General features: G+C 39.1%; 2 protein-coding genes across 3 annotated transcripts in view; both read left to right on the top strand.

The window, feature by feature from the left end:
* The window catches only part of irgf4 (immunity-related GTPase family, f4), a 44,567-nt gene extending 31,272 nt beyond the window's left edge, over window positions 1-13,295 (top strand). Inside the window, exons 7-8 of the mRNA XM_087243570.1 lie at window positions 7,824-8,456; window positions 11,111-13,295. Coding sequence (XP_087099696.1) covers window positions 7,824-8,456; window positions 11,111-11,775 — 1,298 coding nt within the window. The 3' untranslated portion in view covers window positions 11,776-13,295. The remainder of the gene's footprint in view (window positions 1-7,823; window positions 8,457-11,110) is intronic.
* Window positions 1-16,228, top strand: part of LOC110438686 (salivary C-type lectin 2) — a 64,387-nt gene extending 48,159 nt beyond the window's left edge. Inside the window, exons 3-5 of one of the 2 annotated variants that reach the window (XR_015480275.1) lie at window positions 15,271-15,409; window positions 15,483-15,598; window positions 15,757-15,917. Coding sequence is in view for 1 of the 2 variants with exons in the window: in XM_087243868.1 (XP_087099994.1) it covers window positions 15,288-15,409; window positions 15,483-15,598; window positions 15,757-15,769 (251 nt within the window). In the remaining variant the exon portion in view is untranslated. Of the gene's footprint in view, window positions 1-15,270; window positions 15,410-15,482; window positions 15,599-15,756 lie in introns of both variants that reach the window. The other variant, XM_087243868.1, reaches the window with a different exon arrangement.
* The last annotated feature ends 5,956 nt before the right edge of the window (window positions 16,229-22,184 follow it).

Below are 22,184 nucleotides of genomic sequence, written 5' to 3'. Positions count from 1 at the left end.
AGCGGAGAGGGAAAAAAAACTTCACCTGATGGGAGTGAAGAAAAAAAACCTTGAGGGAACCAGACTTAGTTGGGCACGACCATTTTAATTTCTCCGCTGGCCAAAAGTCTTGTGCAGAACTTCATTCCCCGTGGTTTAGGCTGGAAGATAATCTAAAGAACAATCTTAATTCAGCATTTACTGTTTTCAACAACCAAAGACATTATAAGTTAGGATATTATTGTTCAACATCAGGAAAAAAAAAACGGTAAAGTAAAGGTGAGTTAATGGTCACAGAATTTTCAGTTTTCACATTTTAGTACAGTCAGGATACTCGAGTAAACGACAACAATTACATAAAAAATGAAGTTCATTTTTTATTAAATTTTCATTTAGATAGATAGCCTAGGTTTCCATTTAAATTCATGAAAAAATATACACATACTGTGTTTGTAAAGTGTTTTTAAATGACATATTTACCAGTAAAATACACTGCAGTTTTGTCTGAAACTAATGTTACGGTTGTGGCCGTAAAGGTTGTATTTTTGCCTCCAGTTAGTGATGCATAAATGGCGGTTATATCTGCGGGCGCTGCGGATAAACCACGGGTCGGGTAATAAAAAAATACATTATAATTAGCCAATTGCAGGTCGGTTGCGGGTATACATGGCAGTGGATCAGCGAAAAAGCAGAGAGTGGGCTTTGCAGAATGGGAAGAAATGAGACGCCCAATAATGAAGAGTAAGGCAAGAGTGTTCAAAGCGCGCATTTTCCTTTTATCTGGTTTTTGGTGTATTTTGCTGACATGGTTATGATTTTCGTTGTTTTTGCTTAACTTTCGTTTGGGTAAAATAATCTTACATTACTTTGGCCCACTTTGAGACATTAACTGAGTTTTGTTCATTTTTATTTAGCTTGATTTGTAGGCTATGTTATCTTTTGGCTGGGTTCTTTCCCGACAATATTGAGCTATATCTCCTCAAGTGCACACTTTTCTAGTAAGGATGATAGGGAAGATGTTGTACGTCTTCTATTTTGCAAACACGTAGAAAATATATTGTTAAAAACATCAGGTAAGAGGTGAAAGTCATCTTTATATTTATTTTATAGGGAAGAATGTGGCGCTCATTCTTCCCTATAAAGGACTTTTTTTTCTTTTCATCAGTTTTTAGTGAGGTAAGAGGGGTTATTCATGAATTAGGGTTCTCCTAAGGCACGGCTTTTGAAAATAATTACATGAGACTCTACTAGGTAGTTGCCCTGGTTTACCAGCACTTGTTTAGGTTTGTAATTTCTTAGCATCTTTATAAGGGTGGTGTTGTTTTAAATGATGAAACAGGCTTGTGGTGTTGCCTGCTTTTGATGACACGAGTCGTCTTGCGCAGTTTGCAGTGCACTTGCTGTTTTGTGTCTGATAGCAAAAAACAAAGTAGCTCAAGACTGAGGTCTAGTGTCGTTTTTTTGTCAACAATGTCTGTGACTCTGACCTTTTTTGCCTTATTTTCTTACTCCTTTAAGTACAACTATGGCTGTTAACTTGTACGGCGTGCGGCATCCGAAAGGGCAGGCTGCAAAATGCTTGCGCAATGTTACACATAGTGCGTAAATATTATCGAGCAATTATCGAAGTGTCATTATTGTTTTATCGGAAAAAATTATATCGCAATAATTATCGATATCGAATTATCGCCCAGCTCTAATTTAATGACAATAACTTGCTAATGGTTATAACTTAATTTTGTTACAAATAACTGTATAATATGGTAAAAGATGAAATGATAAACCATATTATATTAATTGTACCCAGCCTAAATGTAAGTAAAGCTACCAGAGAGAGAGGGAGAGACAGGGAAGGAAGAGAGAGTAATCTAAAGTGAGGATTATTTATGCTTTATAAATCCCTTATAAATGGCAATTAAAGGCTCAGTTAAATTCTAAACCAGAAAAATTACATAAACGACTTTATTTGTTCATATTTGTTTGAAGATACACAAATGAAACTGTACTTCAACTCAAAAAAAATAATCTTTGCAACCCTATTTAAAATAAAATTGATGTACAGTTTATTATTGATTCTTATTATTATATTGTTAAATTATTATATTGATGTTGTCTTATCCAGTTTTATGTCGTATTTTGACACTTGTGTTATTTGGAAATGTTTAAACTTTACAGTAATTTTACATTTTAGACAAGATTGCAAATATTATTGTTCATTTGATACTGAGCCTATAATTGTCATTTATAAGGGATTGATAAGGCGTGAATATTCCTCACTTTAGATTAGCTCACAAAACTGCAAGAAGTTGAATTATTAAAGCATTTATTAGCATACATAGTAATCATTAATATATGCATAAATAATATGATATATAAACATTGATTTTAATAGTTTATTAATGATTTACTAACTCATTCTCTACTTCATTAAGAAATGAAAAACAAATCATTAACAAAGTATGAAAAAAACTTATTAGGCACATTATAAATATGTTTGTAAGTCAAGAATAGAGCATTTATAGCTTCAGATATAAACTGCTTACTAATGTTTATTAATGTAGAGTTACAGCTTAACTGATATTGAATTCACTAGATGCTAATGCTTAAAAAATGATTCATAGTGTGTAGTTATTATAAAGTGTTACCATGTTTGTTTATACACAGAATCAAGAATTATTGGTTTGTTTGGTCTTTATGTTCTCTTGCTTTGTTCTGGGGGGTTCATGTTTATTAGAATTGCAGTAAGGTATAAAACTGTAGAGTTTGCATGTTCTCCCCATTGTTGGCATGGGTTTCCACCAGGTGCTCTGGTTTCCACCACTGTCCAAACACATGCGCTATAGGGGAATTGAATTTATGAACTAAATTGGTCATTGTGTGTGTGCGTGTGTGTGTGTGTGGTGTTTCCCAGTCCTGGGTTGCAGCTGGAAGGTCATCCACTGTGTAAAACAAATGCTGGAATAATTGGCGGATCATTGCGCTGTGGTGACCCTTGATGAATAAAGGCACTAAGCTGAAGGAAAATGAATGAATGAATGAATGAATGAATGAATGAATGAATGAATGTGAAAAGGATTAAGCGCACATAAAAAATGCACCCAAAAATTACAATTCTGTCATCATTATCTCACCCTTCATGTGCTACAAATCTGTTTGAGTTTCTTTCTTCTGATAAACACAAAAGAAGATATTTTGTAGAAAGCTGTGGCAGCTATATGGCTACTGGTTTCCGGCCTTACTTAAAACATCTTTATCTCTATTCTATCAGCTCAATTACAGTATGCATTAAATGGTTAAAGAAAAGTATTATTTTATTATTTTATTATTAGTTTTTTATTAAAATTTATTTATATTTGCTGAGTTTATTCTGACTCCAATTTTAGGTGGCCAACAAAGACTGTATTTCTAATAATAAGAACCGATCACATTTATTGTTTATGACCTAATTTAATGTCGTACATAGCACCAGGGCCGGCGCGTCCATTGAGGCGACCTAGGCGGCCGCCTAGGGCGGCAGTATAGAGAGGGCGGCGTTACGCGATACCTCCCTTACCACCCGCGTCCTCAGATATACTCGCACATAGACAGAATAGAGAGGGCGGCGTCAGTGACACCTCCATTAGCACCCGCGTGTCTTTAGTTATATCCGCGCATAGGGTGGCAGAATAGAGGTCCACGACACCCGCGCGTCCTTAGTTATATCTGCGCATAGGGCGGCAGAATAGAGAGCACGGTGTCCGCGACACCTCCCTCCATCCCTCAGCACCCTCGCTTCCTCAGTTATATCCGCGCATAGGGCGGCAGAAAGAAGTCCGCGACACCTCACTTCATTTTTATAACCGGTCACTTTCGTTTTCACATTGGGGTTGAGGGCGGCGTGATCGACCTCTGAATAGAGCGGCAGTTCAGCTTGCTCCGGTCCTGCATAGCACACTGCTCATTCAGTAAAGTCACAGCTAAGCAGATGTGTGTTCAGTCTTGATTTGAATGTGCCTAATGTTGGAGCACATCTGATCATTTCTGGAAGCTGATTCCAGCAGTAATAATACTTTAAACTCTATTCTGAATGTAACTGGGAGCCAGTGTAGAGACCTGAGGACAGGTGTGATGTGCTCTGATTTCCTGGTTCTAGGCAGAATCCCGGCCGCATCGTTCAGGATGAGTAAAATTCAACCCTTCAGCAGTTTATGCCTGGAATGAAACATTTGCAAGCGAATAGGAAACCTTGAAAAACAGTACTTTGTGGCAAAATCAATATTTAATTATTTTTATAGACAGGTTTAGGGTGCTTTCACACCAGTCAATGGATTCAGTTGTTCCGAAACAGAGATTACAATCGTTGCAGTGCTGCTCTTTGCTCTTGGAGCGGTTCGCTTTCACACTGCAAAGTTTCTAATCGGACCAAAAGAGCTAAAACAAGTCACGTGCGAGTAAACTCTCCTCACATTGGTCAGAGTGTCAGGGTTTATTTTGCAGCGTCCCGCTCAGCTGTCAGGAGAGGTGGTGGTTTGGTGGTGTTTGACAGGGTGCGCGCGCGACGTGTCTGAAGAGTGAGGAGAGATGCGGTGGGGAGGGGTGAGAAGGGTGCGCGACGATGCCTATTTGAGGACCGGGAGAGAGATGCAAGATTACCGGGAGATCATTACTCGTTTGCAGGCATCCGGAGACTCGTGAAACTTCCCGCCGTACTCATAATTCTCTCTTCATATAGCCGTAAGCCTATTACATATCCATAAAACACAATGATACAACCGTGCTCGGATCGTTTGCTTTCTCAAAGGAATTACACCAGGGGCTTTCATGCTGTGAGGCAACAGCGCTAATCGCTGGCCACCGTGACGCCCATTTGAAAGGTGGGAAAGTAGGGTTGGGGGGGGTATATGGGGGCTATGCGTATTTATAGTGAGTTAAGGACCGTCTGATAGGATAATCAGTCATTAGCCAAAGTTGGAACAGCTGTGAACAATCATAAGTATGTGATCCTCTCCAAATTTGTTTATAAATAAACTTCACATAAAACTGATATAAGCATTCAATATATGAATTGAATAATTTCAAATTTTGCAGTTTGTCACTTCCAGATAAATGAATCAACATTTTTTTCACATCACCTCATACTTCAGTTTCTCATCAAATCTTGACCAATCAAATGCCTTTTAGGTTTCTGGCATGCTCCAGCCTCTTCAAGATGCTTTTCATTTGCTTTTCCTTTGATATGCTGGAGCTCAACCAATGCTCAGCACTATTGGTGTTGGCTGCTATATGCCCTGCTCTCTTTTTGTGTTTCAGTTGAGATTATGTCAAACTTTAAATAAAAGATGCTAATTTCTAAGCACTTCCAATGAAACTTGGCTTGGATATAAACCCTATGCTATCTGAGCAACTATGTGATGATAATATTCAAGTTTAAGTTCACGACGTAGGTTTGGTAAAAGCCTGATCATTATCACATGTGTATATAAACAGCAGACAATGCACTGTCAGCTGACAAATTTTTTCCAGCATTAAGGCCCCATTCTAACCTGTGAGCTGGCTGTCAACTTATATTGATGTATTTCCACGCAGTGTACATACTTCCTTTTCCATTTATCCAGAATCACTCAACTCTGGTTCCCTTGGTTGAAAAGGCTACGCCGCTCCATTCAAATCAGCACCCGTGAACTGGCTTAGTTTTTCATTAAATTGCAGTCTTATAAATGCTTTATTTTATAGATAAAGGCATTAGGCTTGGGCGATATTACGGTATTATGGTATACCGCGGGATCTAAAAATAGCAACGGTGTCAGTTTCAATACCGTTATACCGTCATAAAGTATTAAATATCCTTTATTTTATGCCTAAAAAACATGTGTGTGGTTGTCATCACGGGACAGTGTGGAGGAGAGAGAGAGAGAAAGAGGGAGGGGGAGAGGGTGAGAGGGAGAGGGAGAGAGGGACAGGGAGAGGTGACGTGACGAGTCGCGCTTCAAAGTGTCCTGCAGTTTGGCAGTTTCGACTGAACAGAAGGGAGACGTGGTTAATATGAACGAGAGGTCTGCATTAGAGCTGAAGATCTTTGCCCGAACCCGGCGAGACCCGAAAAAATCCAAATCCCTGCATTAAAATCCATCCCTGCAAAGGTGAAGCAAACTATGACGAAGTAGTAAAAAAAGAGAATTTTGACGGCGGTCAAGCCAGTCAGAAAGAGCGGTTATTCCAGCCGCAGGTATTTCGCGGTCGCTCATACACTGCGTATTACGGTAGAGCCCTAAACCGCAAGCTGACAGGTAAAATGACGAGGCCACTCGCTACCCTGAAACTACGGTCATGGAAAATTAAATGGATGTTCCTGACTGGTATAAGATGAATAAACAATCCTACCCAAAACTTGCAAAATCAGCCAGATCAGAACTCTGCATCTCGGCCTGTAGCAGTAGCAGTGAAACGGTGTTCAGTGCTGCTGGACGCACATGAGCGCAAGACTGCGCTAAAGCCTGTGAATTTAATAATGTTCCTCCACAAACACACGTAGCCTAATCTTGGTGAGTAAAGGGTTTTAAATTATAAATAAATATTAATTAAACCATATAATCATAATGTAGACAGAGTATACAGACTAATGGTGGCATTATTCTTTTAATATTCAGCTTCAATTTCGTTACTGCCAAAATACCCGTCATCATTTAGAGTTTATTTGATTTGTTAAGCAAGATTTCTTTTCATTGGTGTGTTGGCCAATTTAAAGGCTAAGTGCATGTAGACCTATAGAGTGCTGAGATGTTACGATGTTACAGAGGACTTATTTTATTTCTTTGTTCCAACTTTCAAGTGGGATATAGTCTACGTTTGTTACGAATAAATGCTGTTAAAACATATAAATGACTCATTCTTGAAAAAATGCATTAGAGCTGTAAGGGCTCGGGCTTTATAAAGCTGTCAATCAAAATGTACGTGTCGGACTCGGGACCTATCGGGTATAATTTTTATGGCCCGATTACAGCTCTCTGCATTCCCGCGGGAGCCGGCCAGATTTCTTACGGTGTGGGAGTAAATTTCTGAATAAATCGCGGGAGAGATGTGTGTGTTTGTGTAAGACAGAGAAAGTCTCTCTGTCTGTCTCTCTGTCTCTCTGTCTCTCTGTCTCTCTCTCTCTCTCTCTCTCTGCCTAAGATCGCATAGAATGTATTCAGTTTCTGAATGGTTTTGGCTCAAGCCTACAGTTTGGTGACGCTGTCTGAGCCTTACGTCATAATTTTTTTTATTACGCCGGTAATACCGGATACCGGGGTAAAATATGGAGGCGGTTTGACGGTCTCAAAATTTGGACACCGCCCAAGCCTAAAAGGCATTGCCATGCTTTTTACAGTTTTATTTTATTCTTACGTCTGGCATAAGTGTCATACGATCAGCCCTTCCTCATGATTCATTCCGATCTCTTGCATATAACCCACTTATATTAAAGAAGATGGGAAAAATAATGAATAATGATAATCAACTTTGATGTTCAAAATATTTTAAACAAATTTTTTTTTAAACTTACATTTTTGTTTGTTTGTTTGTTTGTTTAATATAAGTGTTTAAAGAGTATATACTACTATATTAAACACTTCATGAAATCAATATTGTAATGAATATTTGATTATCATCAATATGCACATAGCATTAGATGTAAATAAGCTCATTATGGTACTGTATATAGACATGTTAACGAGAGTTTAGGTAATTGTGCAGAAACATTAGTAGGCAGAGTTTTTTTCATTGTTGTTAACAATTACTATATTCATTATCATCAGTTCAATATCATACACTGACAATACTTGACCTCATATTTACACAGAGTTTACCATATTATCCTTTTCTTTTAGTTACATCAGCTTGTCCAGAGGATCCGGTGGTGCGGATTCTCCTAGTGGGCAGGAAAGCTTCTGGGAAAAGCTCGTCTGGAAACACCATACTGGGAGAAAGAAAATTTAGAGTTAAAAAGAAGCAAGAGTGTGAGTTTTGTAGTGCTGTAACGCAGATCGGACAGAAGCAGATTGATGTGCTGGACTGCCCAGATCTGCTGGATCCAGATGTGGATAAAGAGAAACTGCAGAAACTGGAGGAGCAGCTGCTGTCTGCATGTAGAGCAGGTCTCAGTTCAGTTCTGCTTACCTTTTCTCTGGAGGAACCACTGCAGAATGAAGAGGAGATGCTGGAGTACATTAAACATCTGTTTGGTCCTGGAGTTCAGAAGTACATCATGATCCTGTTCACACATGGAGAGGAGCTGGAGGATCTGGACCAGACCATTGAAGAATATCTAGAAGATCACTCATATCTCCAGAGGTTGGTGACTAAATGTGGAGGAAGATTTCACTGTTTCAACAACAGGAGTAAATCAGGAGATCAGGTGAAGGATCTGCTGCAGAAGATTGAGAAAACGATGGAGGAGAATGGAGGAAAATTTATGATAAAGTACATGAGAATCCGTGACAGGATGGCCACATTTGCCAATTGTAAGTTGTTTCTTTGGTTCACATTATTAAACACTATGAAAATAAATATTCTTTTTGATTCTTTATTTTTATAGAACATTTTAGATTTTAACTTGTATACAATAAAGCCCGAGATCCAACAGAAAAGTAAAATTAAAATAAAAACATGAATAATATGCACAAAATCAGGACTGAAACTTACGGTCTCTCATATTTGACTAAATTATACTGTTTTCTCACTGGTGCCTTTTATTTTGGCTGCTTTATATTCACTCATTCGTTTTCTTTTCAGCTCAGTCCCTTTTTTTTAATCTTGGGTCACCACAGCGGAATGAACCGCCAACTTATCCATCACATATTTTACAAGGCAGATGCCCTTTCAGCTGCAACCCAGTACTGGGAAACACCCATACACACTCATTCTCACACTCATACACTACAGCCAGTGTAGTTGATCAGTTCCCCTATAGCGCATGTGTTTGGACTGTGGGGGAAACAGGAGCACCCGGAGGAAACCCACGCCAACACGGGGAGAACATGCAAACTCCACACAGAAACACCAACTGACCCAGCCGAGACTCAAACCAGCAACCTTCTTGCTGTAAGGTGATCATGCTATACCCACTCCGCCCCCATGCAGCTCGCTGTGGTGTATTCCAAACTAATAATGTCCTGTAGTTAGAGTTTCCAAGAAAGATCAATTGGAGATGGATTTAGCCATATTTTCAGGGTTTTTTTTCTTGCAGCAGCAGCATTTAGAACAACTGACAGAATTCTTCTGTCAGAAGAATAGAGTGAAGAATCATCCAGTAGGAAATAATCATTCTTTGTAGCCATTAATGGTTCATTGAAGAACATCCAATAAAAGTCATTCATTACACCAAATGCTCTTTAAAGGGCCATGAAACCCCCTCGTGTCAGCAGGGTGTTTTCACACCTCTACTTTGGAAAAAGTCAGAAAAGTGGGCGTGTTCAGCTCTGTTTAGGGGGGAGTGTCGGAGGAACTAAAGTGGGAGGGTGTGGGAGTGTCTATTTGGGCGCGCTGAATTTCAGAGTCAAAACACACAACCACAGCGGACAATGTGACTGTGTTTACATGGACATCTGTAGTCGAATTATCTGCCAAATTATTAAATGGTGGACTTTAACTGCAGTTTGGCTCTTTCATTCAGGGAATTCATTCATGCCCCTCGCGACAAACGAGATATTTGATTCGAGGAGCTGCTCTAAGCGTGTATTTTTCATGCAATGTTTGATACCGCACGGCGAATGAGAGAAAAAAACCCTCCGCATTTCTGGTCACTAAATCCAACACGAGGTTATAGTTTGGTTGTAACTGTTAGTGCTAACTTGTTTACACTCGGTGCAATAGTTTGTTTGATACGAATAAAATACGAACTGAATAAACAAAGAGCACTGGTCGCTCACTTACCAAATCTGTAGAGACAGGACAATCACCAGCAACTAGAGCCGCGTCTTTATTAAGAGGAGACTACAAGCGAATCCGGATCTCAGCGTTTGCAGATGAGAACAGCTCTCAGGTAAACAATAATCCTCCTTAGACACGTAAGTTATTGTTGTGGAGCGTCGCGTACACTGTTAATCCACACGTGACTCCAGCTGCGCTCTCACAGAGAGAAAATGAAAACAAAACTTCACTGCAGCAAACTATAAAAGCAACACTTCACGCTTGTTTTGCCAACACAACGTGGCGTCTCTGTCGTCTAAACACTGAGACAGTAATGAATATTAATGACGTTGCACAATAGAGCGCGCTGATTGGTTTGAACCAAGCCTTACTCATGCATTAATGCAGCACACTGTAAGACGTAATAAGACACACTCTGGCACAGACGTCCAGTCTGCACGCTGGAATACACGCTATTATGTCATGACCGTGACGCAGCTTCAAAAATTCGTTTCAAACAGGAAGTACGAATTTGCTTGAAATAACGCAAAAATAACCAATTTACACTTTTTAGTGAAATATAGGTGTCCTAATAGTGTTTTCAGCAGTGTGGGACACATATACCACTGTCAACAGCTCAACACATGTGTTCTGGTGTTTCCTGACCCTTTAATGCTGTATAATGCTGTTCATACAGCTGTGATGGAATCAAACAGTACATTTCAGTATCTTCAGAATTACTTCAAATTACCAGTATTTGTCAACCAATGCCTCTTCAGCTTCTTCTGATTCTTCTGCGGTTGAAAGATGGATTTTATACAGTACATGTTTAGCTTAATTTTCAGCCTAATAGTGTTATAGTGACTAAATGACATCAATGACAATGCATAAAATGTTTAATAAAAAAAAATATTTCTAAAGAATCCTGTGACATTGAAGACTGAAGAAAAATGTTAGTACCCAAGTTATTTTTTTAACTCTGAAATGGCTCAAACAAAAGACTAAACTGTTTGTAAATGCACTAATATTTGTAAAGAGCATCATTTAATAGCTGATATGCAAACACTACTGATCTAACTTAACTGGTGTGTTTTTGTAGTGATGCCAACGAACTATTTTGGTTTATCTAAATAACAGTGCTAAATGTCCTTTAATATAGAACCCTTTGTGCATTTATGAGTCTGACAGAGCTGTCAGGGAAGATTCTATATAATTAAATTTCACACTGATTATTTTGTATTTATTAATAACATTGGTTATTTTGTAGTTTCAGGAGCAAAATCACGTCAGATCAGGCTGGTTCTGCTGGGAAAATCTGGAGTGGGGAAAAGTGCCACTGGAAACACCATCATCGGCAGAAATGTGTTTTACTCTTCCAGCAGTTCACGCTTTCAGACCAAAGGGTGCCAGTTAGAAACTACAATGAGGAATGGAAAACAGATCTCTGTCATCGACACTCCTGGACTGTATGACACTGACCTGAGTGAAAAGGAGATCATTACAGAAATAGCCAAATGCATAACTTACGCTTCTCCTGGTCCACACGCTTTCATTATTGTGATTTGTGTGGGCAGATTCACTGAAGAAGAGAAAAACACAATACAGCAGCTGAAAGAAGTGTTTGGAGAACAGATGGAGAAATACTCCATGATCATCTTCACACATAAAGATCAGCTAGAAAATAAAAATACAACAATTGAAGAATTTCTAGAAAATGGTGATCCAGATCTTAAAGAGCTTGTGGAGAGTTGTGGAAGACGCTTCTTCTGTTTAGACAATAAATCTGCCAGTTTCCCCCAGTTTAAAGATCTGATCAGTAAAGTAGAGGAGATGATGGAGGAAAATGGAGGAGCGCACTTCACCAATGACATGTTTAATGAAAGCAGAAGCCCATTCAGGAGATTCAAAAGCAGAAGCTGGTGGGAAAAGTGAAGCAGTTCAAGTAGGAGCACACAGAGGTCACTCAGAAAGAATGATAGAAAATCTACTGGCGTTTGATGGAGGAGTCCAAGCATGAGGAAGAGATATATTTTATTAAAATAGTCAGAGCAAGTAATAGGACAATGTTAGCAAAAGTATTTGGCGAGATAAAAGTGGCCCCTGAGGAGCAAAGAATTTCCATTGTGGAAGTGGAGAGTCATGCTGTTAAAGTCATTGCTATCAGAGCTACAGGGAAACTAGCCAAACAGAAAATGTGTGGAGCTCAGTGAGGGATTCAGTCATGAACAGACAAATGAGCTTCTTTCACCTGATAACATTGGAACGAAATATAAAGTAGTCAAAACTGAAAACATACAGACATCTGTTTCTTACATAAGCGTCAGTGTCTCAGTTAATGTACAGTGATGATGTTTAACAGAAGTCTGTGCATTGCTCTGCTTAAACTGAATCAGAATCAGTTTTAATGCCAAGTGTGCTTCACACGCACACAAGAAATTAGTTTTGTCTACAGAAGCTTCCAATGTACATAAAGTGACAACACAAAATAAGATGAACAAAAGATGATAAGCATTAAACAGATGCAGTTAGTCCAGTAATCCAGTAGTGTGCTGGGTGCGAGGCGTCCAGAGTGATCTTGCCAGCCCTTTTACTCACTCTGGAAGAGTTGAAATAAGTTTTTGAAGTGTAGGAAGGGTAATGCCAGTGATGCGTTCAGCAGTGCAGACTATTCGTTGTAGTTTACGGAGGTTGGTTTTGGCAGCTGAGCCGAACCAGACGGTGATTGAAGTGCAGAGGATGGATTGGATGACAGCTGAGTAGAACTGTGTCGATTAGCTCCTGTGGCAAGTTAAACTTCCTCAGCTGGTGAAGGAAGTTCAGTCTCTGCTGGGCTTTCTTCAGAATAGAGTCTATGTGAATGTCACACTTCAGATCCTGAGAGATGGTGGAGCCCAGGAACCTGAATGACTCTACTGCAGCTGCAGTGCTGTTCATGATGGTGAGTGGGGGGAGTGCAGGGGAGTTTCTCCTGAAGTCCACTATCATCTCCACTGTTTTGAGCGTGTTCAGCTCCAGGTTGTTGTATTTGCACCATAACAATAACTGCATGTGGTATTAATGGGGTGTAAGGACTATGTGCATTAACATTCTGTTAGCAGGACTGAATCTGAATACTCGCTCACTGTTTATTCTCATGATGCTTTATTTGTGATGTCTGTCATTTAAAACTGTTCATTGTGATTGACTTCATGGAGGCATTCTTTATCTGTAAGTCAGTTTAGAGATAAACACATTTACTTTACCTTGTTCAATTAGACTAGATTTGATCATATCAGTATCCAGAGCCAATATAAGCAAAGACAATAGATACAATAGCAAGAAAGCTGAATATGGATCTTCTTAAATCTTAAATGTCTAACATGAGCACTTTTAATTCTGTTTCTTAGTTGATTAAAATAAAAAGCACCGCTCTACACACTATACACTGAATAAAAGGACTTTATGTTCTTGAATTGTTTTTTGGTCTTGGCTTTACTGTGCTGATGAGTTTGTTTCTTACCTTTCTTTTCTTTCCACAGTTAAAAATAAGTTATTTTTTATTTTTATTTATTTATTTATTTTTAGGAAAAGACTAGATTTTTCTCAATATAGTTGTCTTAAATGGTGTTTAGAGGACTGAACTCTTTATCCAGAGCCGGTTTCACCCGAGGAGCCTGCAGGCAGCAGTAGAGGAGCACACGTGCTTCAGGTGTCAATCATCAGTGAGAGTCATCTTCACATTCAGATCAATTAATCTTTGTTTCTTTAGTGCTTTTATAATGTAGGTTGTGTCAAAGCAGCTTAACATAGCAGTTCTAGTAAATTGAAACTGTCAGTCCAGTTTTCACTTTGTGGTATAATGTCTACATCAATGACCTCGATTCCATAAGTCACAATTAGATCTAATGTATGCTTTAAGCGATGGGTTGGACCCACAACGTTTTGCTTTATCCCAAGTGAGTGTAATAAATCCATAAACGCGAGCCCTAATGTATCGGTAACATCATCTAAGTGGATGTTAAAGTCACCTACAATTAGCATTTTATCAGTTTATCAGTCAGAAATAAAATCAGAGAATTCTTTTAGAAAATTGACATAGGGTCCTGGGGGTCTATATATGGTGATTAAAGAGACTGATCCTTGTAAGACCCCAGTGACAGATGAGTCCTCCCATTGATCATATGGGCTAGCCTGAACACCAGCAGGTGACTTCTTCCACCTGCAGCTTCTCCATGATGGACGTCCAGCGCTCTCCAGTCTTCGGCGCCTAGACTGCAGCTCTGCACAAGATGTTTGGCCAGAGGAGAAATGGTGGAGCCCAGCTGAGCCTGGCTTCTCTCCTGGTTTTTTAATTCTTCACTTTTGCCAGTTGGTGAAGTTTTTTCTTTCAATGTCGCCACTGGCTTGCATGGTTCAGGATCTGTAGAGCTGCACATGGATGGATTTGCTCTTCAGTGTTTGGACTCTCAGTAGTGATTAATCAACCACACTGAACTGAGCTGAACTGAACTTCAACTCTGAACACTGGACTGACACTGTTTCAATTCACTATGATCTTCTATGTGAAGCTGCTATGACAAAATTTACATTCTAAAAGCACTGTACAAATAAAGGGGAATTGAATTGAAGTGAGAGATAGCATGGGTTTTTTCATAATATCCTGAAGCATAACATTAAGCGAAAATACTTCAAGAGAGTTATACATTAGTCCGTTTCTCTGGTTAACATTAAGAATGTTATGTGTGTCAGCACAGAAACATCCTTAACACGAGGACCGGGAAAGCAGTAAGTGACTACATTGTTACCTTTAGTAGGAGCAGCTCGGATGTGTCATGTGATGAAATTGCAACGTTGTGACCCAACTCGTGGAGGGAGGGAGGGGGGAGGTTGAAGCAGTTCTCCATGGTGATCTTGAACACAGGAGGTGGTGGAGGAGAGACCCTGTCCCAGGTCCTGGTACGTGTCCACCGCTGCTGCACCCAGGGGTCGTTGTGAATGACACTTGCTCATGCCATGTCCCTGGTGTACTGGACAGAGAAACACGCAGGGTTGAGGTAGATGGAGTGTTGAGATTGTATCGCACAATTACCTCCGATGAGCGAGACACAGCCCAGTGGACTTTAGCAAGGCCCGTTGTTCCAAGGGCTGTGCTTGTTTCATCTCGAGACCACAGATCTGTGCTTCCACTGCTTCCAGCTCCAATAACTCCACCGATGCTTCTCCTGCACTCAAGGATAGACACACAAGCGACATTGTACAGGGTGAAGAGCAAATACAGTAAGTGATACAGTAAGCACCAATCCCAATTCTATTTTTACTAATCTATCATATTGATGACAAAAAAGTACTAATTTGTGGATCTCCTTACTTCAGGGTGCAGCTATCCCGATGTTGTGGCTGGTTTATTCTGGGAAATTTTCTTACCCCTTGGTTTCGAGTGTGATCCAGCTGAGAAGTCTTCATAGGAAATCTGTTTACTCTGGAAGGGTTTTTCTTCTCCATGACTATGGAGAACTGGTCTGACAGCAGAGAGTTTTGCAGGAGTCTCGGTGCAGATCTGGTCATGATCAAGAGTGCAGAACAGCAGGTGAGTTTTCCTGATCGAGTGTCTGTTTTTAATCAGAGGAATCACAGATATCCATGACTTTATTCTTACACAGATCTGCATATCCTCATTTGTCAGAGAGAAGATTGCTGCATCTGTCTGGATTGGTTTGACTGATGTAGAAATCGAGGGCAACATGGTGTGGGTGGATAATTCTGCACTGAATCAAGGGTAAGTACTGAAACTCACACACAATCCAAGACTCTTCAATACAAACATTAAAACAAATCCTACGCTGTTACTCACTTCTGCTTCTGTATAATTCTGTTTATTGGTCATGATTGTTGACTCAATTTCAATAACTTAAAATGCTTCTGCATGTTTTACAGGTTTTGGATGTGAGGTGAGCTGAATGACCACGATGGAAATGACCATTGTGTATTCATGAACCCAACACGTTCTCTGAAGAACTGGAATGATGTCTCATGCTCAGAGGAGGCCCGTGTTATTTATGAATAATGGGCTTCATCCCATGTTGTCATTTATTCATGTAAGCCAGGGGTGTCCACACTCTGTCCTGGAGATGTTGCTGAGTTTAGCTCCAACTTCTTTTAACACACCTGCCTGGAAGTTTCTAGTATATCTAGCTTGATTAGCTGCTGCAGGTGTGTTTAATTAGAGTTGAAGCTAAACTCTCCAGGACACCAGCCTTTCAGGAGTTATATAATTAAAATACAATCAGTTAAACAGACTTTGCATTCCTTTAGTTGCTCAAGTGTAAAGCGAGACAGAAAGCTGTTTACTCACACACGCCCGCCAGGATCGTCAGGCTATCGCAGAAGCTCCATTGACTATACTGGGGTAAAAAGCTTGTATTATAAAGAAGTGGCGGGGGGGAAATGTAATGTAAAGCAGTGCTTCTGTACAATCTGAGACACACTTTATATCAGATATCACTCAGCCAGTGGAGATCACTGATATATAAAGAAAACAGACCTTAAACACGCTGATTTCGCAATAGCATACAGTTCACCGGAAGTGCTTAACCCAGGTTTCTGGCAAATTAAAAGTCCTTTAGCATACTTCCGCAAATCACACACAATCATGAGAAATGAACAAGTGATTTACTGAAGTTCGCTATATTTTATAATGGCTTAAACCCTTATTTAAGTTCACTGTTAAACACAGCAGCAGTACATCCACCGAGTTGATCTGTCTTTAATTTCAGTGCTTTGTGTTTTTCTTTCTGATCATTATGTTGTGACTATTTGAGGGACTTTTATTTTGACACTTCCTGTAGGCCCCATATAAAGAGGAAGGCCTGTGTGATTGTGGAGGGAAACACTGTTTGGACTGGAGCACTAGCTGTGTTTGTGAGCTGTTTCTGGACATCTTTGACTCTTTCTCTTAGACTCTATTGATGGACGATTCTGTCATGGATTTGAATGGGAATATTGGGGCTTTTGATCATGTTTGGGAGGATTTTTGGACACATTCTTCATTGGTGTTTGAGTAAACTAATCTCCTCAGGCTCTTCACTGGACGTCTTGATGAAGGATTATTGATCAACTCAACTGGACAATCAGGTCAGTTCTGTTGCTTTAGTTGATGACTGTAAAATATTGATGTGTGTGTGTGTGTGTGTGTGTGTGTGTGTGTGTGTTCATTTCTATAGTTTGACATGTCTAAGCCTGACCCTGTGCTGTGTAATGGTGTGTGGACTTTAATCTGAACACCTTTAACCTCATTATTCATTATTCTCATCTGAGCTGAAGGAAGTCCAGTCTGACCCAAGCTTTTCTTTGATTTTCATGGGCATCTGCCAATACAACATAAGGCATGGCTTATAAAACAAAGGCAACATATTATAAGCATTAAATATGAGTAAAGTCCTCTAATATAAATGAAGAGGCAGGAGAAATGCATTGTCTAGATGTTCTACAACAGCTTTCAGCTTTATTTGTGTATTCTCTGTGTACTTGGGTAGTTTCTGGAGCTCAGGATGAGGAGAAACGGGCTGAATATTAAATTACAGGGTTGTTTTGGCATGGTTCTGGTTATCTGGTTAGCTTTCTAGTATACTTACAACTTGATTAGCTGGTTCAGGTGTGTGTTATTGGGGTTGGAACTAAAATATGCAGGACATCCGCCCTCCAGGAGCGAGTTTGGGCAGCCCTGATGTAAACAGTTGAGATTGTATAGAGCAGGGGTCACCAATCTCGGTCCTGGAGGGCCGGTGTCCCTGCAGGGTTTAGCTCCAGCTTGCCTCAACACACCTGCCTGTGTGTTTCAAGTATACCTAGTAAGACCTTGATTAGCTTGTTCAGGTGTGTTGGATTAGGGTTGGAGCTAAACTCTCCAGGACACCGGCCCTCCAGGAACAAGTTTGATGACCCCTGGTTCAGAATATAATGTGTGTAAATGTGACCGAAGTTCAGTCAGATACTGGATCAGGATCAGTTTGAGTTTCTGTAATCCCCACTGAGCTTATTTTCAGACATGCATCATTACATACGGTGTGCTTTTGACAACTCTTTTTAAAAAAGGGTCAGAACACATTTATAAATCATTTTAATTGGAAAACATTTGATGTTAATCTACATTTGTACAGAACATTTATACTACACAACACTCAGCATGCATAAACCTGGCAACAACTATAATTTATTAAAGAGTATTTTACAACATTTTAATGCAGCTAATGACTGTAAATGTGTTTTTGATCATAGTGCCAAACTAATATTCAGTCAATTCAGAAAAATAGAGCATTTCAGCATTTGAACACACATAGTCTGATTATAAAACTCTTATCTACATAAAACAAGTTCAAGAATCTTTAAGCTTTGTCTTTCCAGAGAAATGACTGGACACATGTGAAGCATTGTGAACGTTGTGTAAACCACGGGTTCCCAAACTTTTCAGCCTGCAACTCCTTAAGTGACAATGCCAGTTACTAGCAGCCCCCAATATCCTCTGAGGTGGTTATAAATACTGAAACCTTGTATGCAATGGCGCACACACACACACCAATAGACCCAAGTCTTTTCTTCATTCATTTTTTTTAATGTATGTCAGTGCTGGAAATGTGGCAGAAAGTTTAACCTGGGGTTATAAAATCATTTTGCTGCATCTGATGCTATTGTGGTGTCTTTAATATAATGTCATTCATCGCAATCCAATAGAACTATAAGCTACTATAGTAACTATATAGTAAATATAAACAACTATTTGTTTCTCTTCAGTAGGTTATGGATAAAATGTTATAATTCTTATGGTTTAATAAAAATTTATTTTTGGAAATCACCAGGTGGTAATCTCCTCTTCATTGTCTCGTGACCCCCACTTTGAGATCCACTGGTGTAAACGGCCCCTTAGAAAACACTGTTGAAGAAATCAGCTAAAACCTGGGGTCCGTTTTTCGTACGTGGATTACTCAATTAGCTGGATTTGGATGTTTGCGATTTGACACGATCCAGGATCGTTTCGTTCTTCAAAGCTGATCCGAGAGTTGTTGTCATAGCAACAGATCTGCTAGGTCAAACCTGATCGGGAGCAGGTTCATATCATATAAACAGGATTAGATCGGGTCAGTTCAAGCAAAGATAATAGAGAAAGTAAGCGCTAAATTCTGATATTTTCTTACAGTAGTAGTTATATACACTTGGGAAAATGGTACATATTTTTTAACTATATATATATATATAAGTTATAGTCATTAATGAAACAAATAAAGTTATACATATTAATAAACCTTATGCAATCTGCACCCTCGAAATGAAAGTACAAAGACTGCCACCTGCTGGTGCAAAGAGAAAACTTATTGATATGAACTTTTTAGATCGCTTTAGTGCAAATTGTGTATAATAGAAATGCAGAATATGTGACTTTTTTTAAAGCAATAATACATTTATGCAGTCATGAACATGTTTTGATAGTTAATATGCCGGTGATTTGATGCTTCACAAAAGTTGCAGACGCCTTTACCAATATCAAAACGCTTTTGTAAACAACCAGTTATTCTTTACACCCATTAAAAAACGGTTACTATAATAAAGAAAATCTTTTCTAAATGTGGAACTAAATACACTGATTTGCATTGAAATACATGATGAATACTCTTGACAAATGAAAGTGTAAAGCCTGCAGCTCACAGCAAATGTAAAAGGTTATCGCGTGTCATATTTAACAAGACGTTTACTGCTAATTTGATGTAATTTTGCTGACATGGATAATTGAATATTAATCAGATGATGTCATTACTCTGCTGTGCCGTCAGCCAATCGCTGCATTGCTGATCATGATTTCGAGGATGGATAGATCTGTCCTTTACAACACACGCAGCGATCTCAGATCAGTTCATCCAGACATTCTAATCTGATTCATGAACTCGTTTGAAGAACCAAATTAGCCAGAGATCAGTTATCAAGATGAACAGATCCAGGATCTGCCAAATCATCTTAGATCATTTAAGCGAGGTACGAAGAATGCACCCCTGGACACTTGTTGTTCATTTTGCCCATTTGTTTACATGACAATGGCAGAGTTTCTTATTATTGTTTTATTGAAATGCTTAAGTTTGAGAACTGGAATTTCAAAGTTTGGCCATCGTGGTAACTAAAGTGGAAGGTTTTGAAATGATGATATCATGCATGTGTTTAAGGAAGATGTAAATTGAAGACAAACACACAGCAATAGTGAAGTACTGTCTGCGGTAGTGTGGTTACTCAAGTTTTTCCAATCACTTCATCAGCAAACTCTGGATTCACTACACACTGAGCCATCAATGTCATGTTGTCAAATACTGTTGAGGTGACTGTGGTAAATACTGGTTTGGCATATGTGATGCAGTGTTTTTGCTATATTCATGAATGTTTAAACATGAGTCATTTTTTAGATCTACAGTGCTTCGCATGTATGAATACACCCCTCAATAATCTCTCTTGTAAATTCATATTTTTTATAGGAAGCTCTACAATATTATATTTCTGTATATACAGTTGAAGTCAGAATTATTCGCCCCCCTGTTTATTTTTTTCTTAATTTCTGTTTAACAGAGAGCCGACTTCAACACATTTCTAATCATAACAGTTTCAATAACCCATCTCTAATAACTGATTTATTTTCTCTTTGCCATGATGACAGTTAATAATATTAGACTAGATATTTTGTTATTTATGAAGTGTTTTATCATTTATTAGCTGGTAAATAGTCATTCAGAATGAAACCGCAATGATATATTTGCTCTACATCTTTAGTGTTGAGGTCTGAATTCTACTTTTGTTTTTTGTGTTTACAGTGCTTGGTTAATGGGTCCTGTGAAATAACTTATTCATTCATTCATTCATTCAATCATTCATTCATTTTCTTGTGGGCTTAGTCCCTTTATTAATCCGGGGTCACCACAGCGGAATGAACTGCCAACTTATCCAGCAAGTTTTTACGCAGCGAATGCCCTTCCAGCCGCAACCCATCTCTGGGAAACATCCACACACACACACAAACACTCATACACTACGGACAATTTAGCCTACCCAATTCACCTGTACCGCATGTCTTTGGACTGTGCGGGGAACCAGAGCACCCGGAGGAAACCCACGCTAACGCAGGGAGCACATGCAAACTCCACACAGAAACACCAACTAAGCCGAGGTTCGAACCTGTGACCTTCTTGCTGTGAGGTGACAGCACTACCTACTGCACCACTGCCTCGCCCCTGTGAAATCAGAATGGCATCTTTAAAACTATTATTAATATTATTATGTGATGAGTCTGATGGCCTTATGAATGGCTGTGTAGTGATACCGATTAATTGAGATGGGCTAATTTATAGAAGACAGTATCTATCTTTGAATAATCTTTAAAACAGGACTCAGCCTCAAGCAGATGTCATCTCTCCACAATCTCCTCTGTAGCTCTACATTGATATTTGATATTGATATTTATTCATCAGGATAAACATTGCTCGACTCCTCAATATTTAAATGGTTTCTAACTAGCTGTCAACATTATATGGATTATTTGCTGGAATATACTCGTTCTGAATCAATGATGTTGCTGCTCTACATCCATACCGTTACAGTTGAGGTCTGAATTCTACTTTAGTTCAAATAAAGGAAAAATAAACATGCTGAGCACCAGATACTGGAGTGACCTTTATCTTTGTGCCGCTGAGACTGAATCTCTGTACAAGACGTTTGGCCAGCTGAGAAATTAAAATGGTCCAACTGAGTCTGGTTTCTCTCAAGGTTTTTGTTTTTCTTCACTTTCGCCAATTTTTTTTCTCCTCTCCGCTGTCGCCACTGGCTTGCATGGTTTGGGATCTGTAAAGCTACGTATGGATGGATTTGCTCTCCAGTGTTTAGACCCTCAGTAGTGATTATTAAACCACACTGAACTGAGCTGAACTTAAACACTAAAAAACTGAACTACTCTGTTCCAATTTACTATGATCTTCCATGTGAAGCTGCTTTGACACAATATTGTAAAAACGCTATACAAATAAAGCTGAATTGAATTCAATATGTTATCCTGGCTTGCAGATTTTCCATGCAAGTTATGTAAGTCATTTTTTACCACGGTATAACCAATTGTTTGCTTTAAATAATCTTAGTAGAGGAGCTCTTTTTAATGTCATCTGTAGACTAAAATGTCATAAGCATTTTATATTTCAACAGACTCTAACTTTCAGTCAGTGTTTCTCACCTTTTAGCTGGAAAATACTCCAATACTCCCTAAGGCAATTTGTTCCGGCCCTCCAAATAGTGTGACCAAGACATAAAAATAAATTTAGTTCAGTCGAAAAACGGCCGCTATAGCT

The sequence above is a fragment of the Danio rerio genome, chromosome 3 (assembly GCF_052040795.2).
Source record: "Danio rerio strain M-AB ecotype USA chromosome 3, GRCz13ab, whole genome shotgun sequence".
In the NCBI taxonomy this organism is placed as follows: Eukaryota; Metazoa; Chordata; class Actinopteri; order Cypriniformes; family Danionidae; genus Danio; species Danio rerio.
Note: the sequence above shows the minus strand (reverse complement) of the source record. Positions and strands in the feature narration are given on the sequence as shown.